This window comes from Eriocheir sinensis, unplaced genomic scaffold, assembly GCF_024679095.1.
Source record: "Eriocheir sinensis breed Jianghai 21 unplaced genomic scaffold, ASM2467909v1 Scaffold847, whole genome shotgun sequence".
Lineage (NCBI taxonomy): Eukaryota > Metazoa > Arthropoda > Malacostraca > Decapoda > Varunidae > Eriocheir > Eriocheir sinensis.
This window is the reverse complement of record NW_026112216.1, coordinates 87,359-109,966: the sequence shown is the minus strand read 5'-3', so window position 1 is coordinate 109,966 and position 22,608 is coordinate 87,359. Positions and strand designations below refer to the sequence as shown.

General features: G+C 45.1%; 2 protein-coding genes across 2 annotated transcripts in view; one reads left to right on the top strand and one right to left on the bottom strand.

Moving 5' to 3' along the window:
* Positions 1 to 22,608, bottom strand: part of LOC126994672 (organic cation transporter protein-like) — a 36,867-nt gene that overhangs the window by 2,791 nt on the left and 11,468 nt on the right. Inside the window, exons 2-7 of the mRNA XM_050853960.1 lie at positions 13,593 to 13,772; positions 12,916 to 13,051; positions 11,776 to 11,956; positions 11,504 to 11,607; positions 7,703 to 7,857; positions 7,080 to 7,248 (exon numbers count right to left, since the gene is read on the bottom strand). Of these exons, the coding sequence (XP_050709917.1) occupies positions 7,080 to 7,248; positions 7,703 to 7,857; positions 11,504 to 11,607; positions 11,776 to 11,956; positions 12,916 to 13,051; positions 13,593 to 13,767 (920 nt within the window). The 5' untranslated portion in view covers positions 13,768 to 13,772. The remainder of the gene's footprint in view (positions 1 to 7,079; positions 7,249 to 7,702; positions 7,858 to 11,503; positions 11,608 to 11,775; positions 11,957 to 12,915; positions 13,052 to 13,592; positions 13,773 to 22,608) is intronic.
* On the top strand, positions 20,581 to 21,765 carry LOC126994673 (uncharacterized). The gene is made up of 2 exons (XM_050853961.1): positions 20,581 to 21,260; positions 21,546 to 21,765. Exons 1-2 carry the CDS (start codon positions 21,159 to 21,161, stop codon positions 21,759 to 21,761), a joined length of 318 nt encoding a protein of 105 aa, XP_050709918.1. The 5' UTR covers positions 20,581 to 21,158; the 3' UTR covers positions 21,762 to 21,765.

Here is a 22,608-nt window from a genome sequence, read left to right as displayed (position 1 = left end):
TGGGGTTTCCGACATCCAAACTGGACGACTGTACTAAATCTACGGCAAAAAGAAGAAAAAGAAAATCAGATTATTATCATCATTAAAAATATCATTGCATTTCCTTAACAGATCAGCCTTCTATGAAATTATTAAAGCAGCTTTCCTAGAGTGGTTTTCACAACTTGGAATCTAATGTTACTCCAAGTTAGTCAAAGGACTTGCGAGAGTGGATGACTTCGTTGTTATTAAAATATCGGGATGAAGTGGATTAGCGGTTCTTGAGTGACTAAAGATGATGCATTTTTTTTTTTTTTTACGTCATGGCCTATTGCGCCGGTAGGCTTCTTCCCGGTGGATCCTGATGGTCGGTCCAAGACCTCTTCCCGGTGGGGCCTGCTGGTCTGCCCAGCCCGTTCTGGCGCAGGCGAGTGTTTATAGTGGCGCCATCTTGCATTGGCTCATGCTGCCCTCCCGGAGCTCATCTTTAATCCTAGAATCTAGAGTCCTGGTTGATAGGTGGTATTCTGGACAGCATGTGGGTAGTTTTAAGCCACTCGGCGGCGGCTGAAAAATCCCAGCTTGGTGGCACAGGTCGGGGATTGAACTCGCGTCCTCCTGAACGTGGGGCCGTCTCGCTATCCATTCAGCCACCGCCTCCCCAAGACCAGTCTTTGCAGGATTTAATTTCATGTCCCCACGCTGACACCAGGGAAAAATTAAATCAAGATCCGCATTCAATTGAGTTGCCACAAGGGAACAGTTTTGAAGCTCAGGAATAAAACTAAAGGAGTATCATCGGTATAGGGATACTATAGGCCATTAAATGAAAGGAAGTGCATGCCACATATCAATAGTATAGAAAATTTATAGAAGCTGACCGATAACACTGCCCTGATGAACACCGGACTTGACTTGAATAAATATAATAAAATATTCATCAGTGTCTATGCGTTGGTGCCTGTCAGATAAAATCAGATATAATATTGTAAAAAGAGCCATCGATACTTACTGATAAAGGTTTAAACATTAATCCTTTATGGTTAACTAAATCGAATGTAAAGGAGAAATCAAGAGAAACAAGCCTTGTATTCGACCAGCAACCAAAGAAACTTGAACTTGATGCATCAATGTCAAGAGCGCATCACAGGCTATTTTCTTCAAAACCAAATTGGGTATCTGGTAACAAATTCAAATTCAAGAATCAGGAGAGACGTTTATCCTGTAGTCACTCAAGCACTATTGATAGGGCTAGAGTAATGAACTTTTTGCCCTTTTTTTTGTACTTTTGGCAAGGATATAGCTGACGATCCTTTAGGGCAAGGCGTAACGTTCGCAATATGCCAGTAAGGAGGAGAATTTCCTTTTCTTATATAAATGCAAAAAGATAACTGGGAAAAAATTGGAAAGAGACTTTGAGGTTCCATGCCACCATAGGAGTTAAAGTCAATCAACAACTTGTGAAACTCCGAAGATTTAAGTGCAGATGTTGAGGGAAGGTTAGGGAAAATAAGTATGAGGTAGAACAGCCTCCACATTTCTCTGTTTGCTTGAAAAAAAAAAAAGTTGGAAAAACTTCAATTTTCTGTGGAAATGCAAATATCCCATCTGGTTTAGTGATGGGAGAAATTTGAGTCATGACCAAACGGAGCAGACTTCAACGAAACCTGCCAGTTATGACCTTGTGATGTACCAATGAGGGTACCTTTCAAATGATTAGTACAATTTATCTCTATTGCCCTTTAATCCTGCTCCGCAGTTCTACGACCATGGCAGTAGCTTTCCCAACTAGCACCTGAAGGCGTGGAAGAGCAGACCTAATAAGAAGTCTGTTCATTCCAAAGAGCCTCTCTACATTCTGCAGTAAACCATGCCTTGAAATTGTAACGAGTATTAACAGTCTTACATAGAACGCTTCGATCTACAATATCCGTGATTATGGAAGTAAGAACCAATACAGGTCACTCAGCACGATATATATATCTTCAAACAGTAGCTGGAATGTCATTATTAACTTGGTTACAATTAACTCGAGATTTCAAGTAAACTTTACGTGACAAACAGACATTTGGCACGGATGAATTAAACTGAACTGCAATATTTAAGAGCATAAGGATTCTACATGAGGCCGGTAGGCTTGTATCAGGCATCTTCTGTAACTAGAGGAACTAATGGGAGGCCCGACACTAACATCAACAAGTCAATGAATATCAGTGAATAATATAATTATAAGCAGTTGCCAAAAGCATGGGTAGGAACACTGACATATTGTTCACAACCGTCTGACTGTAAACAACTTGTTAGGCAGGAGTAAGCATGGGCAGCTTGGCCATGACGATCGGTGGGGGACAGAATTCAGCCAACCAACATGGTGGGCATTGAAATCACCACTGAAAATAAAAGAGGATTTCCTCTCAGTCTCTTGTATCGTCGCCATAAATAGCAATAGACAGTCATAAATGGAGTCATCCAAATTAGAATTTAAATAAAAGAGAAAGTGTATAATTATATTATTGAATTCAAAACTTTACTATGGCATTGCATTCAGCTTGCAGGTACCCAGCACCTCTTTACGCAAGAACGAGGTAAATCCACATGCCCTGGGCCCTGGGAATGAGGAAAAGGTTATTAAACCCGGTATGGATAACTATTAGGAATGTCTAAAATTAGACAAGTGTTTTTGAGCAACAGAGAATCCACAATTAATTAAAGGCCTGAACAGATGGCTTTCTCAGATTCCTCTTTAACCCACGGAGATTAGAATACAAAACTGCAACACCCACCCAGGGCAGGGTTAGGGTGAATATAGTCAGATAAGAGCAATAACTATAAAACTATAAAACAAAAAGTGACAAAATAAAACTAGAAATAGTAAAAACAAACAACAGTGAAATGTCTCAATATCCATAAAAATGATAATAAAACAACGGAAAAAATGGTCCACTTCGCATGACGCCGCGTTCCCCGGCCGCATATTTGCGAAATGTACTCACCTGCGGTACCAGTGGCAAAAACAGTAGCCCAAACACTTTTCAAGATGTCACTCAACAAACTTCGACATTCCGGCACACTAGCGCTCTCAGGCCCATCCTACTCCTCTCTTCTCTTTCTCTTTTTTTTTTTTTATTATATCTAAATATACTGGTATATTTACTAGCCCAAAGATGCATAGCACCTCTGAGAGAGAGAGAGAGAGAGAGAGAGAGAGAGAGAGAGAGAGAGAGAGAGAGAGAGAGAGAGAGATATATATAGATATATATAGATATATATATATTTATATATATATATATATATTTATATTTATATGTATATATATATATATCATGAGAGAGAGAGAGAGAGAGAGAGAGAGAGAGAGAGAGAGAGAGAGAGAGAGAGAGAGAGAGAGAGCCCCGAACCAGGAAGAAGCCTCCCTCAGCGATCCTGCCCAGTCCCGCCCTGACCCGGAGGAGCGCGATCATTATCCTCAGGAAGGGCTACACCTGATGGTGGGTAGACTGAGGAAGGAACATGCGTCATCCAAGGCACTAATAAAGACGTGATAGACGAACTCCTCGAAAAGAGGAGTGTGTTTGTGGAAGTATTATCCATAATAGACACTCGGACCGCTCTCAATAACAGTGCCGTGAACAAAATAAAGTACAGATTTATCGAGTGCACTGCTAGCCCCGAGAAAATTGACGACGAGTGGAGTGAACATTTACGGCGGGATTATCAGACAGTTTCTTCCCTCTTCGTCGAAGCGTCGCATAAAGAGTGTGTTTCCTTTAGGAGGTATTAGCAAACGCTCGCTTCTCTTCCCCTTCGGAAGCTATCTTTCCGTGTACTTTCGGTACAACTGTAAATCAAACAAACGTTGAAAACCGAAACATTAATGCATTGCTGGCACATTTCTATAATGGAAAATATTGTGTGGCTAATATTTATGTAAACAGTGCTTGATACAGTGACATACACTATATATAGCAGAAAATTTTATATTGATGCGTTAATTGGTTGGTACCCGTGGCGAAGTTTGTTTCGCTCCTGTGGGCGGAGCTTAGGAGACCTCGTTAGAATAAACTGTTTTAATTTTCCAAAACAAGGCTAGCGAAATATACATGCGTATATTATGGAAGCACACATAATAATATTGTAGTAGGTTTATCCTAAACAGTTCAAAATATAATTCACACGGTGCCTGGCTTCCCACAGCCAATCATCGCTGTTTCAAATTGTGACGTCATCTCTGGATGGAGCTTAGGAGACCGCTGGAGGATAAAATGTGTATATTTTCTTTATTCTCCACCTGTTCCATGAGACATGTCTTTCTCCCTTCGTTATTTCTCCCGTGTGAATATTTTTTTAACTAGTGTTAGAGCTCCTATCTGCGGGTGGAAAATGGTATCTGTTCTGCTGAGCTTTGCTTAAGCTCCACCCACAGGTGACGTCACGAGTTTGGACAACGATGATTGACCGTGGGAAGCCCAACACGGAGCACTACAAATTCATCTAGTTTTTTTTATTAAATTTACTATGTTACCAAGGAGATTGAAAACTACAACTCAGCACTCTTACACTTAACTCTCTTGTTTTTAGCGCGGAAAAAAATACGTGTCTGGAAATTAGACCGCCAACACGTTCAATATAATACCATTTTTTTAATAGGAAGGTTAAACAATTTATTTTTATAAATAATATTAATATTAATGGTAACCACAAGTCAAGTCCGAAGAAAAAATAGCTGTTCACACTCCAGCGGCAACGGAACGATCGATTTATTTTTTGCTCTACTCGCCTTAAACAAGAAGAATAAAAAACTTTCAGCCTTTAGCCTTACAATAGAGGTATTGTTTATCCCGTTGTCACAGCCAAGGCAACCGTATCACGAACGTAAATAATGTGGCCAGTTAGGTTTCATCTTAGCGGCCTACTACTTTACTACTACATTTTATAAATTTAGATGCTGGTTTTTATTCTTGCCATGTCATCAGTTCCTGCAGAGTGCAAGTTTATTTAATACAGGGTTAAAGACGCATTAAAAGCTTCTTTTACTGTAACGCTTCTAACTTATTTTTATATCAACGAAGTTCGATCTCGCGTAATTGACACGTAAAAATATAATGAGCACAGTGTTTTGTCTACAGCAAAATATCAACAAATTACCTCTTGAAATTCGTTAAATAATAACTGGATCCTTTGGAAATCAGAAAAATTATGGTCCCTCGATCCACTTCGAACTGCTGAATGCTGGAGCAATTCAGTGTAGTGTGCACATTTCCCATCATTACAGTATGCATAACAACCATATTTTTTTAAAGAAGTTAGTATGCTTTGTGTGACAAAAAAATTTGAGAACCATTCACCCATTTCTTCTTGAAAAAAGCTGTTTATATTCATTTTAGGTAGGCGGTGGCTGAGTAGTTAGCGTGCGGGCCCTGCATTCACCGCGTGCTGGACGACGCGGGTTCGAATCAGGGGATTTTTCAGTCACCGGCGAGTGGCTTGAGACTACCCACATGCTGTCCTGAAGACCACCCATCAAAACGGACTCTAGAAGAAACCGTTCAAGTGAATCAAGAATGAGTTCCGGGGGGCAGCATGAGCCAAGAATAAATGGCGCCACTATAAAAATTGCCTGCGCCATGACGGGCTTGGGCCGGCCACCAGGCCCCTGAAGAAACCCTACCGGCGCTATAAGCGAACACGTAAAAAAAAAAAAAAAAAAAAAGCCTCAGACTCAGGTCTTGCTCGCTAGCACCAATCAACCAGCACTTACTCACACGTGTGCGCGGGCCGGGATACGCACCTTGGCTGGCGCTTGGCATCACTGCCTGACTGATGGCCGACTGGCGAGTAGCCGTGAATACATGATAGGAACGTGAACCGGACGGGAACAAACCTTATGATCTCCGTATGAGATCTACGAAATCTAATTTCTAGTACTAACAGCTTAACAAGAATCAACATTTTGTATTGGCCTGGCTGGGGCTATTCATAAAAAAAAAAAAAAACTCTGAGATTCGGGGCTATTCATAAAACATTCGGGGCTATAGCCCCGAAAGCCCAGGCTTAACTACGCCACTGCACACAAAATTTACTGCTCAGGCCCAACCAGTCCTGGGCATTACGCTGTGTTCTTGCTTTCCACAAGAACAAGGCAGTGAATAGTAGAAACCCACTATGTTTGCAGTGTGTTTAATAGAGGAAAGTCCCTTTTCTCTCACTCAAGTTGAATTAACACAGATTTCTTTTGTTCCCGTGCGCTCTTATGAACTGTTGAGCAATAAAAAATACCTCTTGATGTGTTAAAATTGCAGCATCAACCACAAATGAAGCAGATAATGGGTATTGGATGCACACAGCGTTCTCGGAATACCTTTAATGCCTTGTAATCGTTTAAAAATATTTTTCCGCGAGATTTAATATTTCTTTCGCACTGCTCACAAGCCATTACTCAAACTGGCGCGCCCGGTCTTCCAGGAGTCTCTGGCGACTCTGATCTGATTGTCCGGAACGGATCATGAGACAAATGGCATTGATTTCATCGGTCCTTTTTTATGTTTCATTGAGGGGCCACCCGTTTCTCTGTGTGTCTTTTACGGAGGAAGGGGGAGAAGGCTCTGACGTAATTTTTTACTTGATTTTGATCAAATTAAAATGTTTCCGGAAGGTTTGAAGGTAGGAGAAGTCATATTTGACAAGAGAAGAACAGTTGGTTGAATAGGAGACGAGGTATGGAAAGGTGCATAAAGTAAATCTTAACCGCAATTAACCCGTGCTGTCCACCCTGCATTTACCTCACCGATGATCCCACCAGTTATCTCGGGCTACTGTTGGTGAAGTCTTCTCCAACCTGTGCCGGAGTGCCAATTAAAGTGATAATTCTAACAGCGTGGTTATCCCTCTCCTGACCAAAACAGGTGGAGGGGAGTGAACACCTGGCCTAGAGGGGACTGCTGCAGGTTCACTAACATCTGTACAACCACTGCAGTCCCGGTGCCTCACAGTGTCAGAGATAAATTGATAAAGAGTTTGCCAAGGGTGAGCATTAATTTTGACACTCACTGGAACAACGGATTACACGAAACGCGATAACAACATCCATATCATATCCATACCAAATGTAGATGAGAGTGATGAAGAAAAGCGCGGCGTACACGGCCGTCAGCCAGCGCCACGGCCGCACCAAGTAAGCCACCAACGGCATCAGCATGCAGCCGAAAGACCACGGCAGTAAATAGAGGGCGCCCATGTAGTTGCGCTGGCTAGGGGCACAGATCTCCATAGCTGTCAACAGTGCAGAAGATCCAGTTTAAAGCTTCCTCAAAATTTCGTACGCACTGATTCTCAATCGGTGGTCACTTAATAAGATATTGCAAGTCTAAGGGGGAGACTATGGGAGGACTGAGGAAAATATGTAGTAAAGATCAGTAAGATAACATTAAGTCCCTCCTTTTACAATCACGATAATTTACCTTTTCTTTACTGCTGAGGAGTTAGGCCAAAGGCAACGCAAAATGAATTAATTATAGTCTCACAAAGCACTATTCATCAAACGAGAGACAGAAGAAGCTTCCAAAAGAATTGTTCTTTTGTTTTCCTTTCCTTCTGAAGGAGCTTAATTCATAGGATGCAGGAAATACAGACGAAAAAGAGATGAAAGAATGAAGATATTTATATGACACTTTTAATAGGAAGTTGGACAGTAAGTAAATTATTAGTATTTTCTCGGTTGACTCACCTAATACAATGCCAGCAATGTAGTACGTGATTTGGATCATCTCAATAATCGCCTTTAATATAATGTAGACTGTGATGTTTGGTGCCAAGGCCAGCACAAAGCTCAGAACGATGTTGATGAAGCAGGCGACGACCAAGGCAGACCGCCTGCCCGTGCTGTATGTCCGGGAAGATATCACACTACTAAACATGATAATCCTATGCCACAGTTGTAACCTTCTTCCACAACTTTTACCAAACGTAAATATTGTAAAGCTCATCCAGTACTGCAACCATACACACATAAATATTAAAAAGCTCATCTTGTATTCCAACCACAGTCACTTAAATATTATTAAGTTCATCCAGTTTTCCAACCTCATACACGGAAATTTTGTCTCATCCAGCACTTATATATATATATATATATATATATATATATATATATATATATATATATATATATATATATATATATATATATATATATATATATATATATAAGTGCTGGATGAGGTATACAATATATATATATATATATATATATATATATATATATATATATATATATATATATATATATATATAGAGAGAGAGAGAGAGAGAGAGAGAGAGAGAGAGAGAGAGAGAGAGAGAGAGAGAGAGAGAGAGAGAGATAGATATAGATAGATATAGATATATATATATATATATATATATAGAGAGAGAGAGAGAGAGAGAGAGAGAGAGAGAGAGAGAGAGAGAGAGAGAGAGAGAGAGAGAGAGAGATATATATATATATATATATATATATATATATATATATATATATATATATATATATATATATATATATATATATATATATATAGGTGGTGGCTGAGTGGTCATCGTGAGGGCCCTGCATTCACCGCGTGATAGACGACGCGGGTTCGAATCCCCCGCTACCACCTGGGATTTTTCAGTCACCGCCGAGTGGCTTAAGACTACCCACATATTGTCCTGCAGACCACTCATCTACCCGGAGTCTAGAGGAAACCGTCCAAGTGAATCAAGAACGAGCTCCAGGGGTCGCATGAGCGAAGAAATGTTGGCGCCACTGTAAAACATTTGCCTGCGCCATGACGTGCTGGGGCCGAGCCTGAAGATATATATATATATATATATATATATATATATATATATATATATATATATATATATATATATATATATATATATATATATATATATATATATATATATATATATATATATATATATATATATATATATATATATATATATATATATATATATATATATATATATATATATATATATATATATATATATATATATATATATATATATATATATATATATATATATATATATATATATATATATATATATATGTATTCATTGGACAGAGATAGATAGATAAATAGATAGAAAGATATATAGAGACAGTTGATATATATATATATATATATATATATATATATATATATATATATATATATATATATATATATATATATATATATATATATATATATTGATAGATTTATAGATAGATAGATAGGTAGATAGATAAAAAGGAAGATAGATATCAGGAATTGGAACGAATAACGGGTTCTGCAGTGTAGGACTAGAGCTCTCCTGAGGAGAGACAAGAAGAGGTATGTCAGGGGTCTCGCTGAGGAAATCTAGGGCCATTGAAATGTGAATGACCTTTGAGCTGCTTATCGAGCCCTGAAGAAGCTCCACCTGAGCCTTATCAGGTGAGCGCTATCCGAACAGCTCTGGATGTGCAGAGAGCTCGTTGGGCTGAGTACCTTTATTTATTTATTTTTTTATTTATTTTTTTTTTTTTTTTACGTCGTTGCCTGTTGCGCCGGTAGGCATCTTCCTGGTGGGGCCTGATGGTCGGCCCAAGGCTTCTTCCAGGTGGGGCCTGATGGTCGGCCCAGCCCTTTCTGGCGCAGGCGAGTGTTTATAGTGGCGCCATCTTGCATTGGCTCATGCTGTCCCACGGAACTCGTTCTTGATTCGCTTGGACGGCTTCCTCTAGAGTCCGGGTTGATGGGTGGTCTTCAGGACAGCATGTGGGTAGTTTTAAGCCACTCGGCGGTGACTGAAAAATCCGAGTGGTAGCGTGGGGATTCGAACCCGCGTCGTCCATCACGCGGTGAATGTGGGCCCAGTACACTACCAGTTCGGCCACCGCCTACCCTAAGTTATACACAGCGGACCCTCCGAGTGGGCAGCTCCCAATAGGCGCACATAACATCACCATAGCCGATCCAAGATTCAGTACGTTTCTTAACTAGTAGGCGGTATCGTAACTAAAATTATGAATATTGTGTTTCTAGACCTGAGCTGTCTAAGTTCACGCCTTGGAAGTCGACGACAGACCGTATCGTAGTAATTTACGCACTAGTGGAGCACCGACGTGAGTCTCGACAGGGGATGCTTGCAGCCTGTTGCAGGCTATGTCGATCTCAAGAATGTGTTTGATTCAGTGCATCACGAGGCACTCCGGGTTCTCCTGCAACTCCGAGGGTTTCCTGCGAGGACTATCGGTTTACTTATTGGCCTGTATTCTAGAACTGAAAGTGCTGTGACGTGTGTGTGGGGGGGAGGGGGCGTGTCCAGCTTCTTTCCCGTAAATACGGGAGTGAGGGAGACCTGTGTCCTTGCTCTATCGCTTGCTTTTCAGCACTTGTATGGACTGGGTACTAGGCAGAGTTGTGTACCAGAGTCATTGTGGAGCATCTATTAACAAGACCAGGGTCACTGACCTTTTTATTGCCGATGATGCAGTAATCCTGGCGTTGTCGCTGGAGGTTCTTGTTATGGCTATCGAGGCACTTCAAGAGGAGGCGAAGCCCATGGGGATTCAAGTCTCCTGGGCCAAGATCAAGGTATGTGTGTTATGAGGACATTGAAATTTCGGAAAATTTCACATACCTTGGCAGCGTAGATCAGAACAAATCTGGGTCTCACCAGTTAGTCATAAGGTGGATAGGCCTGACCCACAGTGTTTTGGACTCGCCCACACAAGCATATGCAGTTGTCGATACCTGTGTAGAAAGACATCTTCATGTCCCTTGTGCTCCCTGTCGTACTGTATGGCTGTGAGACATGGACACTAAGTAATGACGTGGAGAGGTGGGTTGAGGCCTTTGGTATAAGTGTCTCCGCAGAATCGAGGGACATCGTTGGAATGCCTTTGTGTCAAACCGGCGACTACTCCGTGAGACTGATTCAATATATATTAACTGCGTAGTTCACCCGCCAACTCCGGCTATCCGGGCATGTGGCAGAACCTGACCTTGCTCATCGGGTTGTTTCTGTAAGAGAAAATCCTGAGTGGTTGAGCCACAGAGTTCGTGGTATGAGCAAATTGATAGATTCTGCCAAGAGGTACTCAGGATGAGGAAGGGGCCTGCATGGAGACTTATCCGGAAGGATCCCGCGGTTGATTTCGCAGGGTGGGCGAGGCGACGCGCTCCCTGACGTATGCCCTCATTGATCGATATACAGATATACTTCAAAGTTCTACTTCCTTTTCTGTGCATATGTTTCACTTTTTTTTTTTTTTTTTTTTCTGTAGTCCACACCAGCCAACAAATCCTTTAAGCCCCTCGACTTTCTCTGTTCAACGTCTTTTTAGATTAATTATACCTTTTGCTTAATGTGTATAAGAGTTCATCATGGTGTAGTGTTTTGTTCTAAAACAAACAACAAAAGTAAATTTAAACAACTCCACGAATGGTCGGGGTTAAGGGTAGACGTCGCCTGGCCATGACTAAATATCCATCAAGGCAATGTGAAGCATAGAAAACAGGTGCATTACATATCTAAGATGTGGCTGGAGAGCAGACCGCCGAAGAAACCGCCAGCATAGACGGCGGCTTGACTGCTGGCGTACAAGTGCCTTCGATCACACACCAGGTCCCACTGCGAGAAATAGACAGATAGACAGAGAAAAAAAAATCAAAATAAGTTTCAGAGTGCCTGCAACAAGATGTTGTATTCAAAAGAAGCCAGATAAGATACAAGAAGACAGTAAACAAATCATCCCCAGAGTGAGTGAGTCAGCAACAACTAAGCGCATCCCAAGCCCACCTCGGTGACGAAGGTGTCCGGGTGTTGTGAGTAGTTGAAGCTCCGGGATGGACAGGCGAGTGTGTCGTTGGAGGCAAGAAGCAGCGATGCGTTGGCCATGGCGCCCTCGTAGCTCAGCGCCGCCGCGGCCTCGTAATTGTAGTCCCTCATGACGCAGCCGTCCAGCCGTCCTGTGTCACTCCTGTCAGACAGTGGCGAGTTAGACTGCTGTTGCCTCGGCCCCAGACGCGAACAGTAACATAGAAATAATAGAAGCAAGAGGCGGGATATATGAAGCAAAACAGCCTCTGAGAATCACAGGGCTACAAGCGCCACCTCAGCGACAGTGGAGACTATGCCAGCAAAAGGTTCCATAGAGACGTGTTCTTTGTCTTGTGAAGTGTGATTTGAGACTTTATAGCTACATGACAGGATCTAAAATGGCATTACAACGCAGTAACTCTTTAGTCATATAGATAAGCCAAACTTTAATAATAACATTTGTTTGATGACTGTAATTGGTGATTGTAGCCTTGTGATGCTGAAGAACTCATTTTCAAAGAACTGAAACTTTCTGCTCTTATGACTCAGTTGCAATGGACCGTATTGGTTGTACAGGCAGCGCCACAAGTGGCCACTCAACTCAAGCTGCCCTTTCCATAGAGTTCGTTATAGACTAGAGTGCGTCTGAAGTTATCTCTGACCACACGGCCATGTTAGCGCCATCGCTCCAAGACGAATGATTGCACATACTTCACCCTACCCGATTTCAGTTTTTCTCCATGTTAAATAGTAGTCAGGAAATCGGGTAGGAGTGTGTGGTCGTTGGCTTGGAGCGGTGGTGGTACCAATGCCTTGTATCCTGAAGGCAGCCTCATATGCACTCTAATACACAACTTGCATTCTATAGAAAGTACTGCTTTGACAGTTTACCGACTGTCCACGTGTGGCGCTGCCTGTATAGCCAATACGGTTCATTGTGGCGTGAGTGGAAACACAATGTGGAACAGGTGCACCGAAATGCATAACAGATTTTATGGATAATAACGAAGTGGTGCAATTATGTTCACTGGAGATGCCCTGTGTACGAGACATACGAGCTTGACTCGGGTCCCGTAAAAACAAAACAAAAAGGTCAGAACAAATAAGTAAGCTCTTTACCTGATGGGGATGGCGAAGGATGTTATCTGGTATTGGGTCCAGTTGGCACGGAGCAGCGGCGCCACTCTACACCAGTGGTCGGGAGTGGCGCCCACCAGCTGGTACGTCATGCTGCTCGACGGCGCGGGCACGTTTCCTGTGTGTGTGTGTGTGTGTGTGTGAACTCGGTTAATGCTGGTCTAGTCTGATATTCGTGCTTCAAACACACATGATTAAAAAGGGTGAGGTTGATAAAGAATGTTAGGGCCCGAAGCAATGAATTCAGACAGAGAGAAGTCGGGTCCAGGAAGGTGATAAACAATAACTGCCGAATAGAGTAGGGCGTTAATGGAACAAGTCTTGCATTTAATGTCGGTAATGCAAACACAATAATAAGTTTCTAATGTAGGATAGATAGATGCATGAATAGGGATAGCAGATGAAGAATAACTATTTTGAAGAACTACCATGTGTATAGGACGAGCGGGCTCTTCTGAGTGCCCCTAAATCCTTGTGTGACTTTGTGTATAATTATTACTGAGTTGTAAATGCTGTGCTGACGGCAAACACTCGTGTGATAACCACCTCAACACAAGAAAGAAAGGTGCTGCTTCCCTAATCATGGCTGAAACTCGTGTGACAAATACACAACACAGCACAGGGTGGCATCGTGCGTGCGTGCGTGCGTACGTACGTACCGACGGCACAGACGAACACCACCATGATCGTCCAGCGGCCGTACGGGCCCACCACCTTCATCAGGTCCTCGAAGGTCGTCGCCCCTGCCAGCGGATCGTCATGGTCCTTCTCAGCTTCGCGGGGGTCATCCTTGAACCCTTCCTCTGTGGCTGGTTCAGGAGCATTTGTATCCATCTTTCCTGTGCGACAAGGAGGCCATTATGCAGCGTCATGTTTACACTTCCTGTGGACTGTATTCGTCACCCTTATTACGAGGTTTACTCTCTGTCTGGGGTTGAGGGAAGGCCAGTTAATGTAATCTTTCCTGGACTCAAGGTCTGTGAGGTGAGGTGCTATCCGAACATCGCTCCAGGTCTTGGACCTTGTAAGTCCGCTAGGGCAGCCTTGTAGGTTAAGAGAAACGACTAATATTTTATTTCTGGGCATATCAATGTTTTTATAGATGGTAAATAATATTTACAAAGGTTGATATACACTAATGTATACACGGTTGGTGAGTTGGTGTTATTATGTATGTCGGTGAGTTTGTTATAATATACGTGATGATTTGGTATATGTGTATGATGTAGTGACCCACGACTCGATGAAATATGGAGGATGAGATAGGCGTGTGTGTAATAGAAGGCGGCAGAGAAAGGGAACGTGGTGAGTTAAAGGGCAGACTGAAGAGATGGAGGTAGAGAAAACGGGAAGACTTAGGGGGTCACTACATAACTCCCCCCCTAGTGACGAGGTAGGAGGAACGTTACGTGTTTTTTTGTGGCATTGGATTTTGTCTGTAAGCACTGGACTGGGAGACACTGACACGGTGTTGGTGGGTGGAGGATCTGGCTGCAGGAGGTACGCGAGTTTGACCCGGTCGATGGCGATGACATCGGATTTGCCGTGGCGGTCAATGGTGACGTGTTTACGTGTCCTCCTGGTGACAGCGAACGGGCCGTCATATGGCTGTTGTAGAGGCTTCTTCGCGGCGTCCACCCGTACGAACACATGTGTGCAGGTGTCGAGGTCCTGGCTCACAAACGTCTTGGAGGGTGATGTACGTGGCGGCACTGGTTGAAGTCTGCATGGCGTCCTTGAGGTTCCTGGCGTAGTCCTGGATGTCGCAGGGAGGGCAGGGAGTGGCCAAAGTCTTCCTTGAGGGACGTCCGTATGCCGAGGAGGGCTAGGGGCAGAGTCGTAGGCCAGTCGCTGCGGTCTTGTACTGTTGCTGCCAGCGAGGCCTTGAGTTGGCGGTGGAAGCGTTCGATAAGGCCATTTGACTGAGGATGGTAGCTGGCGATTCTGATCCGCTTGATCCCCAGTATGGACATGACCTTGTCCTACAGGCTCGACTCAAACTGGCTTCCACGGTCTGATGTGAGGCTGAGAGGCGCACCGAAGCGCGACACCCAGGTGTTGACGAACGCTTTGGCGAAGGTGTCCGTTGTTATGTCTTCGACCGGGACAGCTTCGGGCCAGCGTGTGAACCTGTCAACGCAGGTGAGGAGGTACTTGTAGCCGTTGGAGTGTGGAAGTGGGCCGACGAGGTCGACGTGGACGTGTTCGAGTCTGGGGGCAAGGGGCGTGAATGCTGCTGGAGGCGAGACGGTGTGGCGCGTCACCTTGGAAGCCTGGCATTGGACACAGGTGCGGGTCCAGTCTCTGACGCCCTTGTTGATCCCCGTCCATATGAAGCGCGAGGACATCATCCGTTGTGACGCTCGGATCCCGGGGTGAGAGAGGTCGTGCAGCTGGCGGAAGAGTGGGTACCGGTGGTTCTTCGGCAGGTAGGGCGGGATGGTGGCGGTAGATGCGTCAGCGTACAGGTGCACGTTGGTCCCGGGGAACTCGACTCGCCTCATCGACAAAGCGGGGTTATCCTTCAACTGCTGCAGCTCGACGTCGTCAACTTGGTCTGCAGCAATAGCGGCATAATCGATGAGGGAGGAGGATGTTGCAGAGGTGTTACGGGAGAGAGCGTCGGCGGGGATGTTGTCTTCGCCTTTGACGTACCGGATGTTTGTCGTGAACTGAGAGATGAAGTCGATGCGCGCAGCTGCCTGGGAGAGTAGGTAGACTTGTTGTTGATGAAGGTTGTGGCAAGAGGCTTGTGGTCGGTGTAAATGTGAAATTCTGGCCTTCGACGAAGTATCTGAAACGCTTGACAGCCTTGTAGATAGCGAGAAGTACTCTGTCTAAGGAGCTGTACTTCTTTTCGGAGTTGCTGAGTTTCAGTGAGAAGAATGCACTGCGTCTCCAGGCTCCGTTCACGTGCTGCTGCAAGACACCACCAACGCCGGTGTCTGAGGCATCCGTGGAGATTGAAGTAGTGGCGTCTGGAGTAGGGAAGTTGAGTGTAGTTACAGCCTTGAGTGCTTCTTTGGCTTTGAGGAAGGCGACCTCAGCTTTGGGAGTCCAGGCGAGTGTGACGGACTGGCCTCTCTTGCAGGGCTTGATCATGGAGTAGAGTGGCTGAAAGATGAGCGCGCAGCGTGGAATGAAGCGGTTGCAGTAGTTGATCATCCCGAGGAACTGCTTGAGCTGGCGCTGAGTTGTCGGCTTCGGGAACTGTTGAATGGCGTCACATCGGGAAGAGATGGGATTGATGGCAGGAGAGACTATGTGGCCGAGGAAGTCTACGGAGGTAGCACCGAACTCTGACTTGTCGACGCTGATCTGAATGCCGTAGTCCTGGAGACGGGTGAAAACTTGTTCTAGATGTTGGCGGTGTTTCAGCGTCAGGACTGGCGATGAGGACGTCGTTGATGTAGGCGAAGCAGAATGTCAGTCCTCGCAGCACTTCGTCCATGAACCTCTGGAAGGTTTGGGCAGAGTTCTTGAGGCCAAAGGGCATCCGGACGTACTCGTACAAGCTGAAAGGTGTAGTGATGTCCGCTGGGTTGACTGGGATCTGATGGAAGGCTTTGATGAGGTCGATCCTGGAGAAGATGGTGGAGCCAGCAAGCTGTGAGGAAAATTCTTGAATATTCGGCAACGGATAACGATCCATGACGGTGCGCGAGTTGAGGGCTCGGTAGTCACCGCATGGACGTATGTCACCGTTCTTCTTGGGAACTACGTGGAGGGCAGACGACCAGTTGCTGGAGCTGGGGCGGATGACACCTTGGCCCATCAGCGACTCGAACTCGGCCTTGGCTTGTTGGTAGCGTTCTGGAGCTAAGCGGCGAGCCTTGGCGTATGTTGGTGGTCCGGTCGTCTCGATGTGGTGCGTCACGTGGTGCTTCATGGGATTGTTGGCTGTGTGTGGCTGCGTCAGCGTCGGGAAGGACTTGAGGAGAGACGCGAACCGGTTGTCTGCTCTGATGGTGGAGATGTGGGTGCTTTCACCTGCTGCTGCCCTGGTCCTGGTTGAGATGGATGTCAGTGGATCCAGGAGCTTGCGACTCTTGAGGTCGATCAGGAGATTGTAGTGAGTCAGGAAATCGGCGCGCAGTGTGGCGGGGAGAACGCTGACTTCGGCTCCAGTGTCGATGAGGAAGTTAGTGCGGGAGAGTGGATCGAAGATGTGGAACAGCTTCGAGGTGTGTTGGCGGACGCTGTGAGCTGTTAGTGCACGCCGGGGCTGTTGTGACGAACCCTGGAAGCCGCAGGGAGACGTGCACTTCCTGGCATCCTCGCCGAACCTCCTGTGGTAGTAGCAGACGCCGGGGCTGTGTGAGGGGCTACTACTGGAAGTGGAGTGGCGGCGGGGTGACGAGGAGTGGTGGTGTGGTGGCGAGGGGTGGCTGTGTTTCGACGAGGACTGGCGTCGTTGGCTCCTGATGTCCTCCCTGAGTGTGCTGACCTCCGTTCGTAGCGTAGTGATAAGAGCCGTGAGCTGGTGGGTCAGACTGTCGCTGGTGACGGTGGGGGCATGGAGGCTGGCCACGCCCTGCGCAGCGTCGTCGTCGGACACCTTGGAGGGGCACGTTTGGGTAGGGTCGGTGTCGGTTGTGGAGGCCATGACCGCGTCTAGAGGTGCTGGCAGTGTAGCCAGGGGCCGCGGCGGCTGGAGGTCGAGAGTCGCGTCAGGCATCCCGGAGATGTAACGGAGCACACCACTAAGCGGTAAACTACGTCGGGGAGGCACTGACTACCGACGGGGACGATGATGCAACGGAAGAAGAAGAAAAGAAAAATGGATGAAAGAAATACCGGAAAAAAAACGTTGAGGTGGAAGACTAGAAGCACCGAAGAAAAAAAAAAAAGATGACAAGGAAGGAAGTGAGTTAAGACACGAATGTAACGAGAGGATGAAAAATGAATAATGGAAAAGAGAAATACTAGAAAATAGGAAGAAAACATTGAAGAGGAAGAGTAAAGGTGTGGACGCCAAGGAAATGATACAAAGGTGAGGGAGGCGGGGAAGACACGTTGCGCCAGTGAGGGGGGGGAGGAGGGGGGTGGGGAGGGGGGGAGGGGGGGAAGGAGGCACGAAGGATATTGCGTACAAGACAAAGGGAAAAAAGTAATATAAGATCACACACACACACACACACACACACACACACACACACACACACATATATTCACTCACTCACTCACTATCTATCTATCTATCTATTCATCTATCCATCAATCTCGTGTGTCTTGGGTACGTTTCTCTTTTTGTTTAGAGTGCAATAAATCCTTGGTAGAGAAAAAGACCGCTATCAAGATTAACTACACAAAAAGTAAGTGAAATATACCAATTATGATTACACTTAAAAAAATGTATAAAAAGGAGATAAATGGCCTCGTGGTGGAGAGAGGGAGAGAGGAAAGTGAGGTAGACGGAAAAAGAATATAAAGTGAGAACAGATAGGGGTGACGGGAAGCGGAGGAAAGGAAGGGAATGGGGGAGCGAAAAGGGAACAGAAAGGAGAGGAATGTAGGAGAGGAGGAGGGGAAGGGAAAGAAGGCGAGTTTTGGAGGAGGGACGAGATGAAAGGAATGAAGAGGGAATGGATTGTAGCAAAGAGAAGTAAAGAAAGATGAAGGGAGGGGAGGAAAGAATGAATGGACGGGAAATTAACTTTAGAGGAAAGGAAGGGGAGGAAAACAGAGGGTATTAATGACATGGAATGGAGAAGGAAAAACAATTAATGGGAAAAAAAAAATTCGGGTGAAAGGATGGTAGGGGAAGTAAGTAAATGGAAGAGTAGGGAATAACAATGAATAGAAGTGACGGGAAATGAGGTAAAATGGAATGAAGGAATATGAAGAGAAGTGGAGGGAAGGGAAGGAAAGGAAAGGAAAGTGATGGGGTGTGAAGGGAAAAGGGCAAGGAAGAGAGGGGAGAGAATGAGATGGGAAGGGAGAGGCAGAAGGAAAAGGAAGGGAATAAAAGTGATGGAAAAGGAAGAGAAAGAAAAGAATAAAAAGGAAGGGAAAGGAAAAAGAAAAGGAAATACGTAAAAGCAAGGCAATGGATGGGAAGGGAAGGCAAGGGGTAGGAGGGGATGGAATAGAAAGGGAAGGGAAGAGAAAGGAAGGGAATAAAAGTGATGGAAAAGGAAGAGAAGGAAAAGAAAAAAAAGGAAGGGAAAGGAAAAAGAAAAGGAAATACGTAAAAGCAAGGCAATGAATGGGAAGGGAAGGGGTAGAAGGGGATGGAATAGAAAGGGAAGGGAAGAGAAAGGAAGGGAATGAAAGTGATGGAAAAGGAAGAGAAGGAAAAGAAAAAAAAGGAAGGGAAAGGAAAAAGAAAAGGAAATATGTAAAAGCAAGGCAATGGATGGGAAGGGAAGGGAAGGGTATAGAAGGGGATGGAATAGAAAGGGAAGGGAAGAGAAAGGAAGGGAATATAAAGGGGAAAAAAAGGGAAGGGGCAGGGAAGCTTTTCTGCAGGAGGGACAGAGAAGGAAAGTGTGGCAAATGGCGAACAAAAGATTTAATTTTTCATTACATGATTTTCGAAAAGGCGAGTTACTCTCCCTCACCCTGAGAGTTATTGGTGCCATCCATCTCCATCACTTCTCTTTCCTGCCGCCGCCGCCGCCACCACCATCATCACCACCACCATTTATATACAGCACTTATAAATTTGCCATAACTACCACTAACCGTTAACCATCTCCACACCCACTAACCTCACAACCACTTCCACTACCGTCGTCACCGCCACTTAAATACACTACCACCGTCACTCCCTCCACAACTTTTCCATTTTCACCACCACCACCACCACCACTCCTATCACCACCACCACTACCACTAAAACCTTTTTCTCCCCACTAATACCACCACCAACACCACCACAATTACTGCTCCACTTATCATCACCTTTTCAATCATAAGTACTTGCTGTCTCTACCCCAACCACCATCACCACTCACCTTCACCACTGTCACCACCACCAACACTACCACAATTACTGCTCCACATATCATCACCTTTTCAATCATAAGTACTTGCTGTCTCTACCCTCACCACCATCACCACTCACCTTCACCACTGTCACCACAACCACCACCTGTCACATCCATCACAATCAGTAACAACAATATTTCCACAGCCAACACCGCGGGCAAACAGTGTCATCATCATCAAATCAGCTGATATCACCACCATCTCCAATATAAATAGAAGTAATATCACCAGTACTATCATCACCAGCACCACCACCATTACCAAGCTCACCCCCTTCCCCCCCCTACACACACACTGCACACACACATACATACACATCTTTGAACTGCCACGGAGATACAAAAGCGTTTTCTCCTGTTTTTTACCCTGCAACTTAAAACACTTCATCTACAGACTAATCGCACCGTCCTTCCACCCCTCAACACCGGCTCTCAACGCCAACACGAAGGGTGACGTCACGCCTTTGTCCCTCTCAAGCGGACCCACACAAACACAGACGACGGCGGGGAATCAAGGTTGTGTCGGCACCTTAACTAATGCATCTCTTGGCGGCCTTAAAAATATCTTGGTATTAATTAAGAGAGAGAGAGAGAGAGAGAGAGAGAGAGAGAGAGAGAGAGAGAGAGAGAGAGAGAGAGAGAGAGACTCGCATAGGCGGATCCAGGGGGGGGGCCACGGGGCCATGGCCCCCCCCAAACGCTCTGAGAGTATGTTTTGGCCCCCCCCAAAGAAATTCGTTACAGATACTGTCAGCCTCCCTCAATCATATACATATCATGTAGAACTCGATAGTCGATACTGCATCGCTCTACTACATAAAACAAAATCCAATTCTATGGCCTCAATGCACAAGCGAATCGGAATTAAGCGCTGAGAAGGAAGGCCTCTTCGGCCAATCAGCGATTAGGGAAAATACCAAGGTTGAGCTTCAGCAAGGACTTCTAAATATAGAATTTACTCAGGGCGTGCGCTGTCGAATCTTTAGCCCATAAACCTCGGGCTAGGGGTCTATTGTCACTCTCCCAGCGCGCGAGCGATACTGCAAATTTTTGGAAGCAAATTCGGCACGACACACTCACCACACTCAGGCGTTCTCGCTTTCCGCCATTCTGCCAACGCGAGTGGCCGGCGCATCGTGGGAGGACATCCGTCCAGGCTGGGAGCTCTTTCTGCCGGTTCTACCTGAGAGCTTTGAGTGCGACACCAAGGCAGAACTCCAGGTCTATAAAGCCATGTGGCGGCGCAACCAGGACAAGGTGGTACCCGACACCGCAGTAGCAGCCCTGGACCACTGCGACCCCGTTACCTTCCCGACCATCCACCGTCTCCTGCAGGTTAGCGTTTTCAGTCCTCACCGTACTTACAAATTCATTCCTCTATTTACCTTACTGTCGTTTCTAAAAGTGATATGTTTAGCACTTATTGACACAGATAGATAAATGAGAAAAATGTGCCGGGACGAGATCATATCTGGTTGTTATTTTTGTAACTCACTGAGGAAGATATTTTCTTTATGTCCCCTCGGTACAATCCGTTGCGTTCCCGGTACGTTTTACATGCCGTAGGTTATGCTCCTATATCCTCAATCAACACTAAATTCCTTTAATACCTTCCTTCAGATCCTTGCGGTACTGCCGGTGTCCGCTGCGGAGGCCGAGCGGACCTTCAGCAAGGTCACCAGGACGTTGACCGAGGTCCGGGCGACAATGGGGGAGGAACGTTTGGAGGCGCTGGTCATGTGCCAAACGCACCGCGACCTTCTCCCAGCCTCCGAGAAGGTGGTCGACTTCTTTATGAAGTCTGGCTCTGGCACTCGCCGAGCGCAGCTGAAGTGATAGACTACTGTTTCATCTGGACTGAACAACGACATTTGGCTCTTGCGAGAGTAGGTCCGATTTTTCAAAGAGGCACAACTGCATAAACATCGTGTTTTTTTAGCTATGTAAATAATAAAAAGTCACTCTCTTGTGGTATCGGACCGCTTGCTAATGATAATGGTAACCACACGAACGACGGAAATGAAATGGCTACAATCCTAAATATCTTTTTCGCATCCGTATTTACCAACGAAGATTGTTTATCACCTTAACCGCCGGAGGTTAGAAGGACCGAAAAGATGTTAAGTGGCGTGCTCATCGTAGAAAGTGACATTTTACGCACAACTGAAAAGATTAAAGTAAGCAAAGCTCCTGGTCCAGACAAAATTACCCCTAGGGTCTTAAAAGAAGTCAAACATCAAATCTGTAAACCGCTCTCCATCATATTCAATAAATCTTTAACAGCTGGTAAAGTTCCGTCGGATTGGAAACTAGCAAATGTCACACCAATTTTCAAAAAGGGGGACAAGTCTCATCCAGGAAACTATCGACCAATTAGCCTGACATCGATTGTTTGTAAGTTAATGGAGACTATCATTCGCGACAATATGGTGAAATTCTTCGAAGAAAATAATATCATAAATTATTCGCAACATGGCTTCCGTAGTAAACGTTCGTGTTTAACTAACTTACTTGATTTTTCATTATATTTTTGAGGTGTTCAATGAAAGCAGATCAGTAGATATCATATATCTGGATTTTCAAAAGGCATTGCTCAGCAAACTAATGGCGCACGGTATCTCGGGTAACAGTCACAATTGGCTTGTGGACTGGCTCTCTGAGCGGAAACAGAGAGTAGTTCTAA

What these genes read in the sequence shown, in the direction of transcription:
- LOC126994673 (XM_050853961.1), top strand. Translation starts at nt 21,159, where the DNA reads ATGTGGCGGCGCAACCAGGACAAGGTGGTACCCGACACCGCAGTAGCA. An exon ending in CCATCCACCGTCTCCTGCAG is followed by an intron (nt 21,261 to 21,545) that starts GTTAGCGTTTTC and finishes ACCTTCCTTCAG; the next exon opens with ATCCTTGCGGTACTGCCGGT.